The 20,703-nt window shown below is 34.3% G+C and overlaps 2 protein-coding genes across 3 annotated transcripts in view; both read right to left on the bottom strand.

Annotated features, from left to right (window-relative positions):
- Positions 1–11,940, bottom strand: part of LOC135682978 (uncharacterized) — a 32,271-nt gene extending 20,331 nt beyond the window's left edge. The window contains exons 1-17 of one of the 2 annotated variants that reach the window (XM_065198103.2): positions 10,549–11,940; positions 9,617–9,715; positions 9,134–9,280; positions 8,056–8,238; positions 7,521–7,628; positions 7,107–7,238; positions 6,594–6,677; positions 5,880–5,963; positions 4,858–4,947; positions 4,206–4,328; positions 3,462–3,566; positions 2,632–2,875; positions 2,070–2,168; positions 1,506–1,595; positions 736–1,289; positions 317–392; positions 151–192 (exon numbers count right to left, since the gene is read on the bottom strand). In XM_065198103.2, coding sequence (XP_065054175.2) covers positions 151–192; positions 317–392; positions 736–1,289; positions 1,506–1,595; positions 2,070–2,168; positions 2,632–2,875; positions 3,462–3,566; positions 4,206–4,328; positions 4,858–4,947; positions 5,880–5,963; positions 6,594–6,677; positions 7,107–7,238; positions 7,521–7,628; positions 8,056–8,238; positions 9,134–9,280; positions 9,617–9,715; positions 10,549–11,358 — 3,070 coding nt within the window. In that variant the 5' untranslated portion in view covers positions 11,359–11,940. The remainder of the gene's footprint in view (positions 1–150; positions 193–316; positions 393–735; positions 1,290–1,505; positions 1,596–2,069; positions 2,169–2,631; positions 2,876–3,461; positions 3,567–4,205; positions 4,329–4,857; positions 4,948–5,879; positions 5,964–6,593; positions 6,678–7,106; positions 7,239–7,520; positions 7,629–8,055; positions 8,239–9,133; positions 9,281–9,616; positions 9,716–10,548) is intronic. The other variant, XM_089109439.1, reaches the window with a different exon arrangement.
- Positions 11,941–12,058: 118 nt separating this feature from the next.
- On the bottom strand, positions 12,059–20,696 carry LOC135683575 (BTB/POZ domain-containing adapter for CUL3-mediated RhoA degradation protein 3). Its single transcript, XM_065198874.2, has 4 exons — positions 20,288–20,696; positions 17,857–18,116; positions 16,008–16,060; positions 12,059–15,433 (listed from the first exon to the last, which is right to left on the bottom strand). The coding sequence occupies exons 1-4, from the start codon at positions 20,460–20,462 to the stop codon at positions 15,061–15,063; spliced, it is 861 nt and encodes a 286-aa protein (XP_065054946.1). The 5' UTR covers positions 20,463–20,696; the 3' UTR covers positions 12,059–15,060.
- Positions 20,697–20,703: the final 7 nt, after the last annotated feature.

Raw genomic sequence — 20,703 nt, 5'->3', positions numbered from 1 at the left:
AAAAAGTTTAGAAATGTGATTTTCCTGCAAAAGCCGAAATTGATTTGATAGAACAGGTGTCTAAAGATTCGTGTTACATTCTGACATTAAAGAGTTTAGTAAAGATGAGATGCTGAGATGTAAAGAAGAATGACAGAAACGAGCACTTACAAGCTTCATGACCATTGGCTATTGGGAACAATTGGCCTTCATCTGAAAAGCAAACAAAATCTTCGAGTATAAGTGGCAAATAAATAGGAAAAGGTGAATAAAAATAAATACGAAAAAATCATCCATTTAATTAAAGAAGTTATTATGGGAAAAAATTGTGATTTACCTGTTATCTTTTCAACAAAATTTGAAGGCACCAATCCACGATGACCATTTGCAAGTTCACCCGTATAAAAACCATCCTGGGTGAAAACAATTTTTTTAGATTCCCTAAAAAGGGTCTTTTTAGAAAAATGCTAAAAAATAACAAAGCCATGCTGACCTTGACCTATTTCAAAATGTCTACGCTCCCAAATTATTCTGTTTCCAGCAAGAAAGATTTCATTTGTTATCGCAAGTTAGGCAATGGCATCTAATAGCTCGTATAGTCCTGCGGCTACGCCTTCCATCAATTAGATGATATGGCAAAGCAGTATTGTATGAATCAGTACGGACAGGGCTTTAAAGTTCATATTTCCCATATGGGCATTAAATAAAATATATTTATATACTCTATTCAAAGTAACAATCCGCGACATAACATACCTCATCTGCATCGCCAAAAATATAAACATAATCGCCAGCTTCTAATGCCAACTCCAGACTGGGATCTTCGTTTGGTGAATGTTGCAATGGGTCATAAGTGTACTTTGCAATAAAAACAGACAGTTTCTCAACTTTATTTTCTGACAGATCATTTTCAACATTGCTATTGACACCCTGTGCATCGTTATCAGCTAATGAATCGACGGACGCCTGGGGCGTGATTGGTCCAAAAACAGAACTGTCGCTGCTCTGTTTTTCTTGGAAGTTCAAACGCTTCTTAGAAGCAGTACGTTCTTTGCCACGTGTCTTGGCAGTTCCTTTTGGCATTTCGTTATCATGTGGTAGGACTTCTTCCTCTTCACCATCACTGAATTCATCCAGAGACAGTGAAAGCTCATCTGATGTATCACCAGTGTCGGCTAAACCGTTCTGTGTCACCATCTTATTTTTGGATCGGTCCGGTTTTTGCTTTACACCATCATTATCAAATCCATTCAATTCATCATCGTCACTGAAGTGAACATCAATCGGCTGATCTTCACGACTAAATTCCCCTGAATGGCAATAGACAGAAATTGAATGTTTAAACTGTTACTATCCAATATCGAGCCCGTTCTCTACATAACAGGCGATTAGATTCCTTATTATAACCTTTTCAGGTTGACATTTGACATGCCTACTGACATAGACACTGAAAAATGGCATATACCTTTTGATAGACAGTAAACTTCAAAAAGGGTCTGTTGCTAAGAAACACAAGAGCATCTTACCTTCACTACTAGACATGGCGGCCAAAGCGGCTATTCTTGATGACGCAACATCCAAAATATCGTCCTCACATTTTAATGAATTATCTGGCTCTGTGAAAGCAAACATGCCACATTCTTAGCCTCAATAGATACCAGCGATGTTAGTTTGAAAAACATGCAGAAAACCATCGTAAGATAACCTATCTATCTTATATGTTAATAAAATGTCTAGAGAAAAAGAAGAAACCCAAAATCTGCAAAAAATAATACTAGCGAAGAATCAAGGTTCAGAAAATCGTTTATCTAAGAAAGGTAACAAAAAATAACATCTGTTTGTGCAACACTTAAACGAAATTTTAGCAATTTCTCCTTTATCGGCCATCTACAGTGTCTTTAGCATGTCAGAATCTAGACTGAAAAGGATTTTGCACTCAAATCAGATTGGAGGTATCTTTGTCAGTTTGGAGGGATCTTTGTCTTATTTCAATACATACTGATGAAAATACAGCGTTCAATCGACGTACAATGACAGATTTTTCTACCACATACGTTAGTCTCTCATTAGCAACTGACTTGGCGACATACCTGACTCCAGAGGCGGTTCGTTTTGTTTCGTATTTGTTGGATGGATAAAATCATCAAATTCTTCTAGACCTGCTTCGGTCACAAATGCTGTTTCTACATCTGTTAAAAATAGAAATGAGTTTAAAAATATTGACATCACAACTTTCATCGAAGTTAATTTAAATTTTGCATAATGAACCAAAGACCCACATAGATGGAAACAGTCTGACCAACAGGCATTACAGTTCAAACTTTCTAGCAATTGCAGGAGTATCACTTTGGTAAACAAATGGAAAATACAAAAAATGGTAGAAATACGAAAAACTCCCCAGATAGGATCTATCTGGGCTACATCCTTAGTCTCGAATTAAAAAAATTGGACTTGCATCAATTAATTAATCGTTGCAATACATCTTACTTCTACGCAGAGAAGTTGGTGAGCTACACCTTGCTTAGAGGTCAGAACGACTATAAAACTTAAATGAACACCTCTACTTCGTTCAGCAAACTTTAAAGCTTACGCGGATGTCTAAAATAGAGCTGAACAAAAGCTATAATTGCAATAAAGAAAAAGCCTGCATACCAGGAGCAAAATCTTCAGTCACCAAGCGGTCATCGCTTTTAACAGGCGTTCGCGGTCGTGATGTTTGTACGTAAACATGGTTGGTAGATTTTCTGCTTTCGTTTATGCCTTTCTGTGCCTCGAGCATCATTTTATAATCACTTTCCTTGCTTTCTAAATCAACACAAATATCTTCGAGTCGAGATATCTCAGCCCTAAGCGACCCGATCTCATCTTCGTAGTTTTCTTTCATGTTTCGTTGGGTCTGAAAGAGAATTTGAAAGTCAAGATCTATGCAAAAAGTGATATTAATGATGTGTCGGGTTTTAGTCATCCTGACTTTCTAGGATTCCAGTTCTTACCTATAAGAAATATCATTACGAAGATCTCACTACAAACTAACAATAAAACATGATGTGAAAAAATATATTAAATAAATAGTGATAATGAAAACTACTTATCATAATGAAAAAGGTAACTGTAGATGAAAAAATGAGCTAACAAATCCAAGACACGCGTTTTTGAGCGTTTGGAGCGTTTGGCAAAATGCCCAAAGGAAGGATTGTAGAAGATAATAAATCCGAACGATAAAAAAAATTTGTTATCATTGAAGATACCATATTCCCCTCTTATATTCCTACCCTCTCTAACATTCCCACGTCTCTCTTATAGTCCCGTCTCTCTAATAGTCCCGCCTTATCTCTAAACTTTGAAAAATTAATCCCGCCTCTCTGATAATCCCGCCTCTCTGCTAATCCCGAATTAAATTAGGAGGCTTAATCAATAAAACTCGCAGCGGGAAGACAAGAGAGAATACGGTACGCTACGAATAACAGTCGATAGTAAGTTACCTCATGTAACTCTGTGATCTCTTTATTCCGCTTGTTAATTTGCTCTACCGCGTAATCATAATCTCGTTCCCAGACCTTGCATTTCTCTTCCTGGTCTTTCAATTGCTGTTAAAGAAGTAACGTATTTAGCAATCGCGTAAATGTAATGAAATTATCAAAGTAAAGAACATCCTGCATATTTTTGTTGTAAGAAAAAATCAAATGAGAAAGTGGTTACCTTCTGTGAACCGATAAACAATAAGTCAGTAAGTTTACAATAGATCTAGCAACACGGTAGGTCTTTTGAGACAAGGCCACTAAGACAACTGAATTACTACGACAGACCGAACACTATTGTTGGTATCGATAAACAGAGCAATGGCACTTGCAACTGTTTTGTTGTGTACTTTAATTAAAAAGTCGTTTAACGTTTAACAGTATTCTTACCAGTTAAAAAGTTTAGCATAACAAAGATTTTCATCAAGGACTTTGAAATATTTTGAGATCCTGGATCATGTGGATTTTTCGGAATTTCAAAGAGTGGTAAACATAGTTAACATTCAAAGCTGTGGAACAATATTGTTAACATGATTCATAAAACTATAAATTCTAATTTTATTCAAATAAACACGGCAGCGGAAATGTTATTTTGCCACTGGATGTGTCATTCTAACGACACAAGGTGATGCCAGGGAATGTGGCAACATCATCACTTGAACAGCAAGGACCAAAACAAATCAGATGTGATGACATATCGAAAATCACCTGCTCAATCTTCTTGTAGCTTGCTATTTTTTCCTGGAAATCTTCCACTTGATCTTGCATCACGTGACACTGATTTTCAGCATTTGAGAGGCGCTGTTTTAAAACTTCGTATTCGTTTTGCAGCTAAAAACAAAATGGTTTACAGAAATAATGAGTTTTGAATATTTACAAATAATAAAGGTTTTATTACATAGCACATAACTGCCTAGCCTTTTTCACGAAAGCTATAATCTGATTTTCAATACAATAAAAAGGTGAATTAGGATTTATAAGATGAAGTTGGTAACATTGCTCTGCCATACTAGCAAATAGGAGCAGCATTCTCTTGTTTTTGGAGTGGTAGAAGGGAGTGGGGTTAGTGATTCCTTCCTTTTTAGTATTATTTGTGGAAATCGTACCTATCTTGATAAATGTCTGCTGAAAATCAGGATACGCAAAAAACAGAGTTTGTAGATGAGGGAGAAAAACAATTTGAAAGATGCTCTGTATCTTAGGGGCTCATAGCTGGAAATTTAATGAAAACTGAAACAAAGATTACTTTCACCGACAAAAGTTGTAATAAGCTCGACTGGTTGACATGTTTCTTTTAAAACACAAGGCTAGTGACGATGGCTTGGCCTACTAAAACAAAGAAAATTACACCATCACTTACATCTTCAAGATCAACTATTTTCTGGCTTTGTTCATTGAGTTTGTCTTGCAGGTTAGTTGCCATTAGCTTGTGTTTCTCAACTTCAGTTTCCTAAAATCGTTAAAAGAAATTCACTTAAACATTGGCAAAAGTACAATTATTCTTGAATCTTGACAAGAAAAATTTGAAACCAATGAATATTTCTGAAGCAGGCCATGTTTGCCTCCAGGGTGACCATCACACCCACCAAAGGTGCTAGTTATTTCGCCTAGTCACCTTCGTAACATCTATGATTGCGTCATAACACATCGCCCATAATGCAACTTACCGTATGTCGTATAAAGACCAACTCAAGGTCGGCAATATGAAACAGGAATGGCCTTTTTTAATACAATTAGTTTCCATCATCTCGAGGACAAAATGAATGAGCTGTTTTCTTTTTCTTAGCTCTTTATCATCTCTTTGTTATTTATATTTAAGTTAGTAATTTTTAAGAAAATATAGTTATTGCCGAGATGAAAAAATCGTAGCAAGAATGCCTCCTTTATGTATCCAAAACATTTGAAGACTAAATGTTGGATTCCTTCTTATTAGACTGGCAGATACAAAGAGCAATTTAATTATGCGAACTAGCCTCCATGCAACACCTGTACGACTGTTTCAAACAAAGAATAGTAAAATATTGTATCAATACATCAAAATTTTAAGACGAAATTTTTACAAACAAAGGTTTTGAGGTAAGGAGCGGGGGTATTCATATCCCAAAAAATAAACGGGCTGCCTTTTGTTGCCGATTTCAGAAAATAACTAAATCTCGAAACAAATTGCTGACTGGTAAATTAATAACCACAGCCTTCGCAGAAAAAGGCTAATTTAGAAAACCTTAATACATCCAAATCTCTAAGCTTCAATACTGACAATACTGAGCATAAAAGAAATACTATGAGGAATGTTTCCTTCTTCTGCACAAGAAACAACTTTTATAATATACATCTACTATAAAACAGATGTGAATCTATGAGGCTGTAGGTAAAAATATTTACCAAATTTTTCCGCTTCTTCTCAGAATCTTCAAGAAGCTCTGCAAGTTCTAGTAACTCTGCTCCTTTTAACTGCAAATCTTTGGTCTGAAATAGAGAAGATTGAATTCAGCGAGTTTCATTGGATACTGATTAAAGATGTCTATGGTAAAATTCCTGTTAATTTCATAATAAGGATTCGAGGAGTTCAAGGTTTTTCCATTCAGCCATTTAATGTCTTACTTTGCCACGATAGCACTCTTCCTCTCAAATGAGCCACAAAATATGAACCTTTGCAACAAGCAACCGTGAACAAATTCAAAATACTAACTTTTTATAAGAATAACTTGATTTTTGCAGAACATCAATATTCTTAAAAATTATGATACTGTGTCTAAAACAATTCTTAAATCATTCTTAAACTTAAATCTAAAAATAAAATCAAGAAGAATGTTCAAGCCTTTGCTACTATCTTTCTTCATTGCAAATACATTGAAGGAATTAAACATGCTAGCAAATCCAAGCATGATGAGTGCTCCTAAAGCATTTGGCAAGAATGTTACATTTGTCCCAAAAAACTCTTAGATAAAAAGTCAAATTGTCGATATAATTCGGATTCCAATTACATAATTAAACTTCGAGCCCCATTATTTGCATAAAATTTTTTCCCACAAAAATCTGTGTAACAAGCATCTTTTTAACAGCGCAAACAGAAAAAAGAATCCACAAGCGACTCACCAAAGAGTCACACTCTTCGTTTCTCTCTTTCAATATTTCAAGTAAATCGTCACATTGCTTTCCTCTTTCTTTCAGATCCTCTATCTACAAGTAAAAGTATAGCAATTTATAGACTTTTAAATATGTGGATACATTTTGACCAACGGGAAAGAAAAACGAAAAAAATTAGCATTGAAAACAGGCAATTAAGGGCATGGACATAACACAAAAGAGCAGTTTCAGTGAAGCATCAATTTGCATATGGAAATGACAGATGAGGTAAAAAGGGTTTCATGGCCTATCACTTTACAAGGAACGAAACTCCTTAGAAAATCTTCCAACTGTAGATATCCTAAATATTTTTGCAAACATCCTAGAAATAATATGACTGCTTTACTTTTGGCTTTTTATCAAACCTAAGAAATCCTATTAACTTCTAGATCAAGACAGGACATGAAATTTTTGAACTCATCACAAGAACGAGCAAATCAATACTGTGCTTAAACATTGACAATTATCCAAGGAAAAGCCAACCTCAATTTTGTGTTTCTTAGCTTTAGTCCTTTGGACATCCACAAGTTCTTCGAGCTGTTCTTTCTCAATTTTTATACTTTCCAGTTCATCTCTCAGCACATTTTCTTCTTTCCTTTTTGCTGATTGTTGTTTCTGTTAAAAATTCATTCAATGGCTTGAAAAATATCTAACAATACCTTTCTATTGTGTTTCTTAAGTCATTCCAGCAAGAAGTAACGATTTCATTTAGCAAATTTTTTCATAAAAACCACATGATTATTAAATAATATATTGCTAGACAAGAGAAAAAGGGACAAATAAGATCTTAAAAGCATAAGATGTCATAAGACTAACAAGTTTTGTGTTAAATACCTTAAATATTTACATAAATAATTTGTTGAAATGGTTGGTAATAATATAATTATCAATAATAACCTCCTCATAAGACATTTTAACAGAAAGTTGCTTTTCAAGCTTGAGTTTTTCTTTTTCAATTTGATGAATGATGGTTTCTAATTTCTCTGTTTCAGAGACATCCTCTACCTAGAACAATGCATGAAAACATGTTTAATATTCAGCTAATATGCAAGTAGGTATATCATAAATACTTAATTAGAATAATAATTTTCCTAAAACCTGTGGGATACCAGAGAGAGTCTGGATGAACAGACAAATGCAAGAATTATTAAAAAATGCATATTTTAATATTAAAATCAATAAAATTATGTGATAGTTTGATCCTTATCAAAAATTGACTTATATTTGAGCAAGTGGATCAATTACACGTAAAATGGAATGAACAAAAGACACCTTTTTGACAGCGGTTGAAGGCAAATTGTTCCATTGTTCTTTTAGCTAAACCACAAAAAATTACAAATACATTTACATCAACAAACTGTACCTTTGAGCAATTAGGAAGTTCATGAAGCCAGTGAGAGGAACTACTGTCATTCTAATAAGCTAGTGTTACCTTTAGCCTCAATTGTTCTTCAAGAGTTGCTATTTTTCCTTTTAGCTGGGTTATTTCTTTGTCTTTGGCCATCAGATTTTTAGCATTTTCAGCTAAGTCTCTTGCTCGTTGCATTGTGAAAGACTTCTTAAATGATTCAACTGCATCTGATGAAGATGTTTTCACTCCAGGTTCTTTTGATTTCTACAAATGCCAACACAGAATCAATTCAAACCATCAATTGACAAGGAAACACTGCAAAATGCCATTTACACTATACAAATGCAAAAATGAGATCAGAAGAGATAAACCAGTTGTTTGGTACCAATACTACTGTAAGGGCTAATGATAATGAACAGCTGTGTAGGGCAGGACTTTTAGTTACGAAATTTTTAAAAGAGCAATGAGCTACCAGAACCTGTCCTACTCCTCTGCTGTCAAAAACTGGAACAATATCCCTGACAGGATTTGAGAGAAAGAATCAATTGCTTGTTTTGAAACATGGTCTAGTTGAGGGAGTACATATCTTTTGAACCTTTAAAAGTATGTACAGGGCCCAAACACCATTCCTTTGAAGAGTTGTGATTCATCATATATTTATTTGATTTCCCCAAAAACATAATGTTAACATGTTGTTAATTATTTTTATTTGAAGCTGAAAAGTGTTTGTTCACAAATATTGATGATAATGAAAATGACAGAAGATGGCTGCCAATTGAGTCTACCATAATAAAGGACCTTTATACAAGCAGGCAAATATTCCAAACTCGTGGAAAAATGAGCATGTTTCAGAAATAAACATTAAGTTTATTTTGTGCTTGAGTTAAAATGGCCCTCATTGCCATCCTAAGAAAAATACCGCCAAAGACAAATACATGCTGTTTGTTTTAGTCATCAAGCTCGTCATGGAAGTGTCAATAAAAGAGATTACCCACTGAAAGTAGCTGCTACAAAAATCAATATGTGGCTATAACATCATCATTACAACAATGAATTTGTGGCTATAACAGAAGTGCAATGTAGCAAAAGATTCTTATAGAGCCTCATGACACATAGCCAATGAGGATTTAATAACTTTCACAATGTTTAAAATCCTTACCAGATCTCTCAATTCTTCCTGAAGTCTTTTAGCTTTCTCTTCCAGTTTCTTTGCTAAGTTTACCAGTTCTCCATTCCTCTTTTTAAGCTCTTTGACACGAGAATCTGATCTTGGTGATGACTCAACATCTTTCATGTCAGTTCTTTTCTGTTTGTAAGTAGAAATTATACGGTTAGTTTGCCATACCAAACTTTCAAGTTTCAAATGATATTTTTCTTGTGAATATGTACTCTGAAAAAGATTCCATAATGCCAGAGGAGACCTGCAATCGTGTCAGGGCATACTTATGATTTAATTTGAAACAGCAAAACAGAATATTCTATGAAAATTAAGCGCAACAACCTATCAGTTAATTAACTGATTTCAAATAATGACTTGGTACTTACAATGGCTCTGATATCATTAAAGACAAAAATTATCTTAACAATTTAGAGCCTTCTAAAGGTGTGAGGGCATTAATAGAAGAAAAAAGATGACACTTACTAATAATGATTCTTTCTCTATTAATGATAACTTTTTAGATACTTCATCTAAATTCCTTTTTAATTCTGCATTTCTTAGCTGTAATTCCTTATCAGTTTTCTAAAAAATAAAACATGTCATTACTCAAAAAATCCACAGTAACAACTTGTTTGTAGAACAAAATAGCTCTCTTTCCATCTAGCTTTAAAGTCCATCATATTCTGTGATGTGGAAAGAACTAAAACATGACGCGGAAAGATCAGCAAGTAAAACTAAAAAACTGGTTAAATATGAACCAAAACAATGTCTTGAATGTTTCATTGGCCTTTTATTAAATACTCACAAACTTTTATGTTGCCATACTTTTTGATGAAAATCAAACTGAAACAAAAACTGTTCTGATAGAATTATCACATTCCTCTGCACTTTAATGCAAAGTTCTTATGTCTTTAGTTGTTTTTGTAGTAGTTTTAACAAGATAAGCACTAATCCTTTTTAAAACAGCAAATATAAATATTACTTTTTTCAAGACATATAGCACGAAAACATTATTGTAATAAATTGTATTGTGTATAGGCCTGAAAAAGGTTTTAAAGAAACCTGCTTATTGTAGACAAAAAGGTAGACTATGAATGAAATTTCTATCAAGCAAGGTGGCATTTTAATCACCAATTCCAAACAAAAAAGGTGTTTAAGTAATTCCTTACATAGCAGCTAAATAGAAGTGAAAACAAATCAAGCTCATATATACACTGATAAGGCATTTTCCAATTGCTTTTTCAGTAAAATAAAATTATAAAGATAATTCATAGGCTCTCGCTGCAAAAAGGTCTAGTCAGTGCACAAGGGCCTAGAAATTAAACAGCCAGTTTAAACAACATACAGTCCTTTAAATAACAATCAAAAATTTATATTTTCAAATGTGGCATTGAATTTAGAAATAAAAAACTTACAGTTACTCCATTCTCGATATGTTCACTTCTTATCTTCTCTGATAACTGATCTTTGAGCTCTTCTAGCCTTGTCAGATCTAATTCCCTTTTTGAAATCTCTTGCTCTTTTTCATTCAATGCTTTCTGTGCATTTTTAAGTTCTTGGACATTTCTTGCAATCTGTATTCTTGCATCTCTTATAACTCTTTGGTTTTCTTTCTCATGCTCTTCTTTTAATTTTCTAATGATATCACTTTTTTCAGCTTCAGAAGCAGACTTTTGCTTAAGGGCCTCTTCAATATGTGCTTTTTGTCTCTTACATTCATTCAGTTCTTGTCTTAGCTTATTCTCGGTTTCATTATTAACATCCTTAGCTTTACTACCCAGCTCCCTTTTTAAACGATCATCTTGCTCTTTAAGTGAGAACTCTTTATCCTCTGCCATCATCTTTTTTGTAGTCCGTAGTTCTTCATCCTTAAACCTCAAGATTTGTTTGATTTCAATCTCCTTCTCCTTTAGTAAAGTTTCTCTTAATTTCTTCATCTCAAATTCATGTTCACCTTTCATTTTATCAACAACAGAACCTTGAACAATAAACTTTTCCTTGTCATATTCATCTTTAAGCTTTTTAATGTCAGCAACTTTATCCCGATGTATCTGCCTTGACTTTGCCCTTTCAACATCTAGCTCAGCTTTTAGTCTAGATACATGCTGTCTTAATTCATCATTTGTTCTTTTAAGATTTGATGGCGAATTCGATGATGTGCTGCTATGAGGGACAGGCAGCCGGCTGCGATGTACACCATTCATATGCGAAGCTGAGATTGGCATGGCTGTGTATTTAATTCAATCGTTCTATTTTATATGAAAGGAATTCTACAGACAATACGCAGAGCTTCGAGATACTGAGTCCTTGACGACATATATTCATCAATTTCCATTGTTTACTTTAGGTTGAATTTTTTGCTTTCACAACTAACGTAAGTGTACTATCAATATGACAAAACGCTCAAATTTACTCTTCTCTTGCTTAAAAACAACACCATAGTAATATCTCGTTTTTAAAGGTATTGTCCGATATGATCATTCACTTAATTGTGAATTTCACGTTGCGCATTTCAAGGTGATATGGGCAATTGACTGAAATAAAACTTCATGATTTCCAAAGTCGCGGCTTACAAACCAACAAAAAGCAAATCCTTTCGATCCATAATTAATGATCTGGCCAGAAGGTTAGTGCGTATTTCCATGCAACAAAATCGTCCATTGCTCTGCTTTTGTCGATGTCTTTTTTCAGCAAATGCTCGTGGATACATTAACAAACAAATTGTGCAAAATTCTATAGGATTACAATTCCCAGACCGACAACAAAATGGCGTCTCCATCAACAACACTAGTCCCAGCCCCCAACCATAAGTCGCGTTACTTCGCGCGTGATGACGTACTAATCTTGTGGGGGGAGGAGGGGCACGGGCTAAACTGAAACATGCTCATTCTAAGAAAATTCTAAAAACAGAGTTATTTGTTCTTCTTTTTTTTGGTTTACAAATTTTCTAGATTTGATATCCTATCCCAGAATATTGATGCAATTCATAATACCTTGTCCAAAAATTTCTGTCGGAAAAGGATACCTTGTTCTGAGGCACATACCGTCAGATCAAGTAGTCTGGGAGTGTCCCCAGGGTTGGGATTCTTCGGGCGTGAGCAGCCGATTGAAATGGAAAGCTTTATTCAGAGTCCAGAAAAGTCCTTAACCTTACTCCGGTCAAAAAAGTCCTTAACCTTACTCGCCGACCCCCCTTCCTCCCAAAGCCTAGCGGCTCGCGCCACCAGTCGACTCTGCGGTAGATTAAACGTGTGATTTAAAAGCGCAGCAAAAAAAAAGTAAAAAGTTGTCTCAATTGTTTTTAAAATTATTTCCTACCAAAACCTTCCTCTAAATTTCTACTGTTTCTCAAACCTTCCTCCGGTCTTTATGACCGTGCGACCATAATATTTTCTGAACTCTGACTTTATCATCATTCATAAAAAATAGGTCAAGATCAGTAATGTACCTACCGAGCAACTCACCAATCAAAGGGGTAACAGGCAAAGATTACAAGTAGACAGCCCTAGCACCTAGATGCCTATCGATGCGCTTACAAAAGGAAGAAAATACTGCACATCAATAATTTACCATTTATCATACTTACGCATATATTATCAGCGCACTAACATCATACATTATCAGATCTTTGACGAGGAAGACGCTTCTGTGCCCTTATGATCAAAGAAGAATCCGCAATCAGGGTGAATGAAGCATCGAATACCAAAGTGCCTACCGGTCTTTTACAGCTCTTCTACAGCACTTCTCTTCTTCTAATAGCAGTTTAACAATCTCTTCTTTAACGAATGTAACTTTACGTAGCTCTTGATTAAAAAACGAAACAAGGACAAAACTGGAGAAAAACAACAATTTGGAACTCGTTACCATAAGAAATAAAACCTGCTAGGACGTTTGGCTAGAAAACTGGATGCCATCAGGTTGTATCTCTTAAGTTGTATCTCTTTCTTTAAAAATATGCAATGTGTAATGTTCATTTTGGTTTATCATTGATGATTAATATTTTGCAGTCGAGTAGAAAAAGAATTTTCAATAGTAGTTGGATTGGGGATTGGGCAAAAGGTACGCGATGTTCCTACCAAGCCAGATTTCAATTTTCAGGGATACGGCCCGCCTACGAGTCTTTTCCTGGAACAATAAAACAGTTAACTTAATTGTGAAAGGTGGACATGAATCTGGAAGCGGCATGATACTTTGTTTCGAGAATCTATAAAATGAAGCATTATCATAGAAAGATTTAAACCATTCCAACGATACTTTAGACCAGGGGTGGGCAACCTTTTAGGCAACCTTTTGGGCCAGATCCTCCAAACCTTTTCTTTAAGCTGCCCAAAGGTAATAAGAAAAACTAATACCATTTGTGTAATAAAATGATAATAAAAATAATGAAAAACTTTCTTTTAAATTTACTAACATTAGAATCACAAACCTCTCGTTTAGATAGTTTGCAACGATAGATAAAATTGTCATAACCGTAAGTGAGAAAAGGAAAACTGAAAACCCCAACCAGAATTAAAAATGGCATGATTCTGGGTTTGGAGAAAATATCCTAGAAAGGAAATGCAGAATCATCCACCAATCGATGTTTAGCTCAGACCATTCACTTAAATATACGTAAACATAATTTTATTCAACACAGCGACAACTTGACAAAATAGGGACAACCGTGATCCCTGCTCAACTGCCATTAGAGCGCCCAGTAAGAATCACTCTTGCTGCATTTGTTAACTATCGCCCAGCACTTCAAAAGTTCTGCTGTCCTGTCTTTAAGCAGGATGCATTCGTGACAACGGATAGCGAACAAATCTTTCCATGATTCCCACGTTTGATGAAGATATTACACAATCTTATTTTGAATCGATGTACACAGTTGCGAACTTTGTCAGTGTTTGCGACCTCTCGAATAATCATCTTTGTAAACCAAAAAGTTATAATGTAATACTTTTCATCTCACGGGCCACAAAAATTATCTTCCTGTGACAGATTCTTGCCCGCGGGCCGTACGTTGCCCACCCCTGCTTTGGATGAATATGTTTGAATGGTTTTGAAGGCAAATAATCACATCTCTAAACACAATCTCTTAATTCTTAGAGTTACACTTTAATTGCCAATCTAGCAAATTTCATTTTATTGACTGTGGTGCAGTATTTCAAGATGTGAACCTTTGATAACATGTGGGAAAAAAATTCTAAAAAATTCATTTATCGCCAAAATTCATTTTTTAGGCAATAATTTGACTTAGCATTGAATGAAAAACTACGAATTCCAGCATTTTATTTCACGGATTTCTGAAAACATGAACACTGAAATAAATTGTGATTTAATATTACAAGTTTGCTAATCTATGACATTAAAAAGGAATAGATTTGCTCAATATTGCTTGCAAAAACTTGAGTTTGATTTTGTCATGGCATTCCCACTTGAAAAGAGTGGTTAATTTCTACCAATGGCAATGAATTAAATTAAGACATTTAACCAAAATTGCTTATGACTAATTAATTGAAAGACCGCTTTTAAGTACATTTAAAAACGGTTTTGGATTAGAATTTGTTCCAAAACTAGAAACTAGAAAATTTCAAACAAAATCAAAAAGAAGCTTTGCAACCTGATGAGATCCATTGTTTGAAAGAAAAACAAACTTGGAGTAATATATAAAACTATGAATTATTCTTTATTGCAAAATAAATAATGGTAAATTTTATTTATTAAAGGAAGCACATGTTTTGGCTTTATGATACAGAATTTACCTAAAAGACCACCAAGAAGTCCATGGCACAAATTTATTTACATTCTTTGGTTGATATGTGCCCTTCAATGAAAACTTTCTAAATACAAACTATTCTAGAGGTGATATGGGTAGCATAAATTATAATTCTTTTTTAATGTGAACAGTATGTCATATTAGAATGGATCACAGAATGAAACAAAAATCAATTTTCAGTGGCAAGCGCATGCAATCTCTGCCTTCGAGTCTCATTTGGATCATCCTTGTCTAATGCTACCCTTTTTGTAGCTCTGAGAAGTTCTGCATCAAGCAAGTTGTTGTTTTCATATAATAGAATATTGAGTGTCTCTTCATAAATTCTTGCTTCTGGAAAGTCCACTTTTGTTTGTTTCTTTTCTGTTGAATACACAATCGATGTGCAGCATGCTTCTGCAATTTTCTTTCCAGAACCATAAAATGACCAACAACATATTTCATCATTTGCAATTATGTCCTTTATAAAGATGATTCTGCCATTGAACCGAAGTGCTAGCTTGTCAAATAGTTCCAAGTTTTTTAGCAAGTTGTCATCTGATTGACTGCAAGTAAAGTGAGTTTCTAAATAGACATGTTTTATTTGTTATTTAGTTCTTTGATCTAATAACTTTATCAATAAAGGGAGAAGAATTAAAGAAAAAAGAGTACAAACCTTTATGGTTTTCAGGGAGCAACAAATAATTAGTAAGGGTAAGGCTAGCAAGTAGGGGAAGTTTGTTTCAATCTAGTTTACTGAATAATGCTTGAGGCAGAAGAGACATTGACAGCTGTATATGATCAACAACTAAAACCATCCTGCTCTACACAAAAAACTACAAGAATTACATTTTTTCTGAAGACTATAACAAACAGGTATTTGGGTGCTACTTCAAACAGAGTTTTATACAGTTTTGGCCGCTTTGGGGGTGTAGGGAGACAGCCAACCCCCCAAAATATTTTTCAAGACAATGGTCTTTTATTCTAAAACAATGGACATATGTGATGCCATCTTATCAAAACAATAGGTCCCCCCCACCCCAATATTTGACAAAGTATCTACCACTGGCTTGATACCTTCTAGATCTTTCTAATATAAAAATGTGTGACATGTAAAGTAAAATGTTTTTATATGCATACCTTGTATATGAATATTTGTTGCTGTAACGATTGCATACTAATTTTATGAGGGGCTGAAAAGGTAAAAAAAATATATCACAATTATGATTCTATGAATCTCAAATTGTTCTTTACTATAAATAGATTATTGCACTAAACTAGAGAATCACAGAAGTAAACAGCTAAATTCTTTGATTCCTTAATTAACCCTAAACACTATTGTATATGATAAACAATTTCCAAGTAAACAGTTTAAAAAGATTTCCAGAAATTTGATATCATATGACAATGCAGGCCCCTCCACAAAGATATTAGTAGGTGCGTGGCTGATAGTATGCCACGAAGAAAAAAATATTCAGCAGTTCATAAATTGAACAGAAAATTGAACAGTAATATCAGTAATATTGATGTTACAGCTTTTCCGTGCCATTTTCAGGTTTTGAGCATATAAAGCATTTATCTTTCAAATGTTATAGACACCAACAAAAGAGATTTTGATCCTAACATAAGTTTGTAGCAGTAATATACTGAGCAAGCAAAGCTAGACTATTAACAAGTTTTTAAGCTGAAAATTTAATCTTGTCATGGTAACTGTGGTGATGCAGATTTAGGGTGGTTCTTTCATCACACTCAACTGGCACATTGTTAACATGCATATCATGTCATGCAAATTCCCAAAATTGTGAATGTCGTAATAAAAAGATGATTCCTGGGGCAACAAGACAAAGTTTCAGATCAAAAAGTAACCTTGGCAAATGGCCAAGGCAATTTTTGATATCACTACTTTTTGAAAAGCAGGTATGCGAAAAAATGTGTACACTTTCTCGGCAAGGCACATACAAATGCCCAGGTGCGCAATGATGCACCTCGAGCTGAGAACTATTGACACATCTTCAGAACTTTTCAATGAGACTATAAAGTATTTAATACTTAACATATTTTTGCATTAAATTGCCAAAAAATATTATGCATCCAATAATTCCCCATCATGAACGGTATACATGGAGTACATGAGTTGCTTCTTTTGAGCTGTCCTACTGTCAAGACATGTATGTTTACTGAGGGAACGAGCTCCCTTGCCATTGGCAATACTTTCTATTTTAATTTTGAGAAAAATATCTTTTTAAAATATCAAAAAAGTAAACTTTTGATTGGACAGTCTTGAAACTTTTGCAGCAGATTACTTTTGAATGCCGCATGATAAATTTTCGAATAAATTTTGGCAAGATCACATTTAGGTATTTGAGATCCCAGAAGACCATTATTGGCCTTGAATTTAGCAAAAAGTGACAGTTAAACAGAATTTTTTTTAATGAAGGTTTTTTGGACACTTGGGGGTTACTGTTTATGACTGTTTATCACAGAAATTTTGGTATTTGGTATTAGGCCTTTTGCAATATGAAAAATGTGCGACCAAAACTTTAGAAAAATACTTTCATAAAAGTCAGAAAAATAAAAAGTTTTGGGTAAACAAGCAAAAAGCAAGTATCTCCAAGTTCGACTTAATGAAATCTTACAGGTTTGTGCAAAGAAAAACCATTTTTCCTGTAAATATATTACAGGTACTCCTATTACAGGCAATACTATGTTTCTGCAGTGTTCGATATGGCTTAAAAATAAGAAGAATCAAAGGATATAATTGCATTTTTCATTTTCATTCCTTTACCTTGATAAATTTCCCATTATTTCTCACCCTAAAGGTCATCTTAAAACATTAATTCAACTTGCTTTAGCTATTTGAATTTTGGTTTGCTATAAAAAGTTTATGGTGGTGCAGCCATTTTGTAGGGGGGTGGTGCAATACTTTTGCTCATCTAGTGTAATAGAGAATAAGTACATAGTACATAAATATATTAAGGCAAAATCAGACCTTTGATGTAGAGCTCAAAATAAGCTTTTCTTCTTTTGATGATGATATTAGTGGAACTCTGCAAGCTGGCTGGTAAGGTTCATCTTTCTTGCTAAGTGCATCACTTATTTCGGTAGACAGTTGATCAAGAAGATAAAACTTTGCTTCCTGTAGAAGTTCTTCTAAATGTTGCTTACTTTCTGGCAATGGCACTGAACCATCTCGCAAGTAGTTTAGAATAGTTCCAAAATGTTTACCACTTCTGTCAATCAGAATCCAGCCTATAATACATCAAGAGGAAAGTTCATTAATAAAAGGATTGCAAAATAGCTCCATTTTACTACCAGATTGGTTTACAACAACACAAAGCCAGATCGTTTAGCTGAATTAATAAAAATGTGAAATGTGAGCTTGTGCATGGTGGAAATGTGATTCTATGATGATTACTAAAAGACATAAAAACAGTATATCTTCTATCATTTGATGCCCTCTAGGAGCCTCACATTAGGGTAAAAAGATATATTTTGATTTGCATTTAGGTAAAAAAAGATTTCATTTGTTTTTATTGCTTTTTTATTCTTTTATTCCTTGGGAAATGAATGTTAAGCTTGAACCTATAATACTAATACAGTTTGGATAAAGAAATATTGGATTAGACAGATATGATGGATAAGGAAATACAAGAAACATAACAGAAAAAGAAACTGACCAGAAAATAAAGCAAATCATTCAAAATTCAACGAGTGTGGACAATCTTTCACCATTATAACAGATCACAAAACTATAGAGTTTTTGAATATTTGATTTGACCTACATAATAACACAATTTAACCAAATCAAAACCAAATCACAATTCTATATACATCAACAAGCAATCTGATCACCCTCCAGTAATACTTAAAGAACCAACTAAAGGCATTAACAAGCAATTATTGGCTTTATAAAAAAGCAAAAAATATACAGGAGAGAAATGTGGTGTATGAACAAGTTCTTAGGTAAAGTGGATTGAAGATGATTTGGAATATTCCCCCAAGGAAACAAGAAAGAGAAAGATGAAAAGAGATGAAGCGTCAACAGAAATCATATGGTGCAACACATATAATGCTATTTTGGGCGTTGAACCCAAGTTTGCTGCTTCAAAACTAGAAATGTTATTCCACTGAGTCATTCCACTGAGTTATTCCACTGAGTCAATGCAGCAAAAAATCACAGAGGGAAGAGAGAATTTCATACTTGTGCTTTCAAAGTTACTGTATGACAAACAGCATTTCATTTCTTGAAATCTGTAGCCGCATTTGTTATACTAGTTTTGTTGAAGCCTTTGCCAAAAATGCAAATTTAAACTCTATTGTCATCATTGTCAATAGAGTTCTAAAGTGATGGCAACACGAAAATATTTATCTATAACTTTTGAATTTTGATTTCATTACCCAAAAGAGCATCAGGAAATACTTTTAAATACTAAAAAACAAAGTTGTTCAAATTGGCTGAGAAATGGCCACACAAGCAAAATCATTTGCCTCATCAAACCTAGAGCAAAAATTATAGTAATCCATTAGCAAATTTCAAGTTAGAAATCCATTAGCAAATTAGAAAAATTTGCTAATTGCCTACGCAACATTCAACAGGCCTATGCAACATAATGACTTGACTGTCCTCACCCTCAGGGCTAGGCCTATGCATGGCAATCCAAATAGAACAAACACAGGCAACACAACAAACATGGTTGTACAAAACCCTCTACCAACTAATGAAAATCAGGTTGGAGGTCCAGTGTATACAATGAGGAGACAGTATCAGCAGGGACAGGGAATACGGAGATGACCATATCTAAGAACTCGTAAAATTACAGTTTCTGTTGAAGGACCATTCAGCTATGACTTATTTATTTTTCCTGAATTGACTGTGATTATGTTCCTAGACAAGGTAGAAAGGTATGGTTCTCCCAGAATAGACATGTACGTGTTTCAGGTTTCCAGATCCAGAAAACTAGGTTACAAGAGGAAGTAGAGTTGACCTGATTTTGCATATGTAGAATCAGTAGAGGTATTTTATGAAGTTCTTTTATGTTATGTAAAAGAAAATCACTGCTATCTTTAAGTTTTCTTATAAATCATGATTAATTTTTTTAGAACAGGGAAATACTCATCTTGCTTTTAAATCAATTTAAAGTTCAAAATGGCGTTGCTCTTTCAATGATTAGTTATCTATCAAAATACTTATTTTTCTTCTTTAATATTTTGTTAATTTAAGATTTGTTAAGCTTTGTATATAGAATGGGGTTCTTTCCATGCTTTCCATTTACCTAGTAAAACTGCTCATTTTGATGGGCATACAGTTTTATTAGGTTTTACCTACCACATTCTTATTAATTCATTATTTCAACAAGGCACCGTTTACAATATGCATGTATAAATGGAAACACTAAAAAAGGAATTTTAACCAGGCCTACCTTCGCTGTCGGCCAAGACCTCCATTCTTCCACAAAACATTGCCTCCAACATGGTGCATGGCTTACTTGTTAATGTTCCAATAGTCGTATAAAAGAGAGAACCTCCAACATTCAATTTAACATATTTCATTGGTGAGCCTTTGACTACAGCAGGCTGCGTCACACCTTCAGCCATACTCCAGGGCCTAAAATCGATGTAGCTAGAAACACCCGACAATGCGGAACCGCGAATCTTCCAAGCAACAAAAGCGTTACAGACCAAATAAGCTAGATTTATTCTTTTAAACTTCTAGATGGAAAAGCTTTCCTAAACCGAAACGCCGATTTGCTGCTAAAATCAGATCGTACCCTAACTCCAATTCTAAACTCAAATGGTATGCAATATGGCTGACTCCTTTCCGTTTCCGACTGAGCTG

This window comes from Rhopilema esculentum, chromosome 7 (genome assembly GCF_057945365.1).
Source record: "Rhopilema esculentum isolate cy_ngs chromosome 7, ASM5794536v1, whole genome shotgun sequence".
Classification (NCBI taxonomy): Eukaryota; Metazoa; Cnidaria; class Scyphozoa; order Rhizostomeae; family Rhizostomatidae; genus Rhopilema; species Rhopilema esculentum.
Note: the sequence above shows the minus strand (reverse complement) of the source record. Positions and strands in the feature narration are given on the sequence as shown.

Excerpts from the sequence above, each read along its gene's own strand:
- LOC135683575 (XM_065198874.2), bottom strand. The coding sequence starts at position 20,462 with ATGGCTGAAGGTGTGACGCAGCCTGCTGTAGTCAAAGGCTCACCAATG. Across the intron at positions 16,061-17,856 it reads TTTTGAGCTCTACATCAAAG|CCCCTCATAAAATTAGTATG; the intron begins GTCTGATTTTGC and ends TTACCTTTTCAG. Across the intron at positions 15,434-16,007 it reads AACAAATATTCATATACAAG|TCAATCAGATGACAACTTGC; the intron begins GTATGCATATAA and ends CTTTACTTGCAG.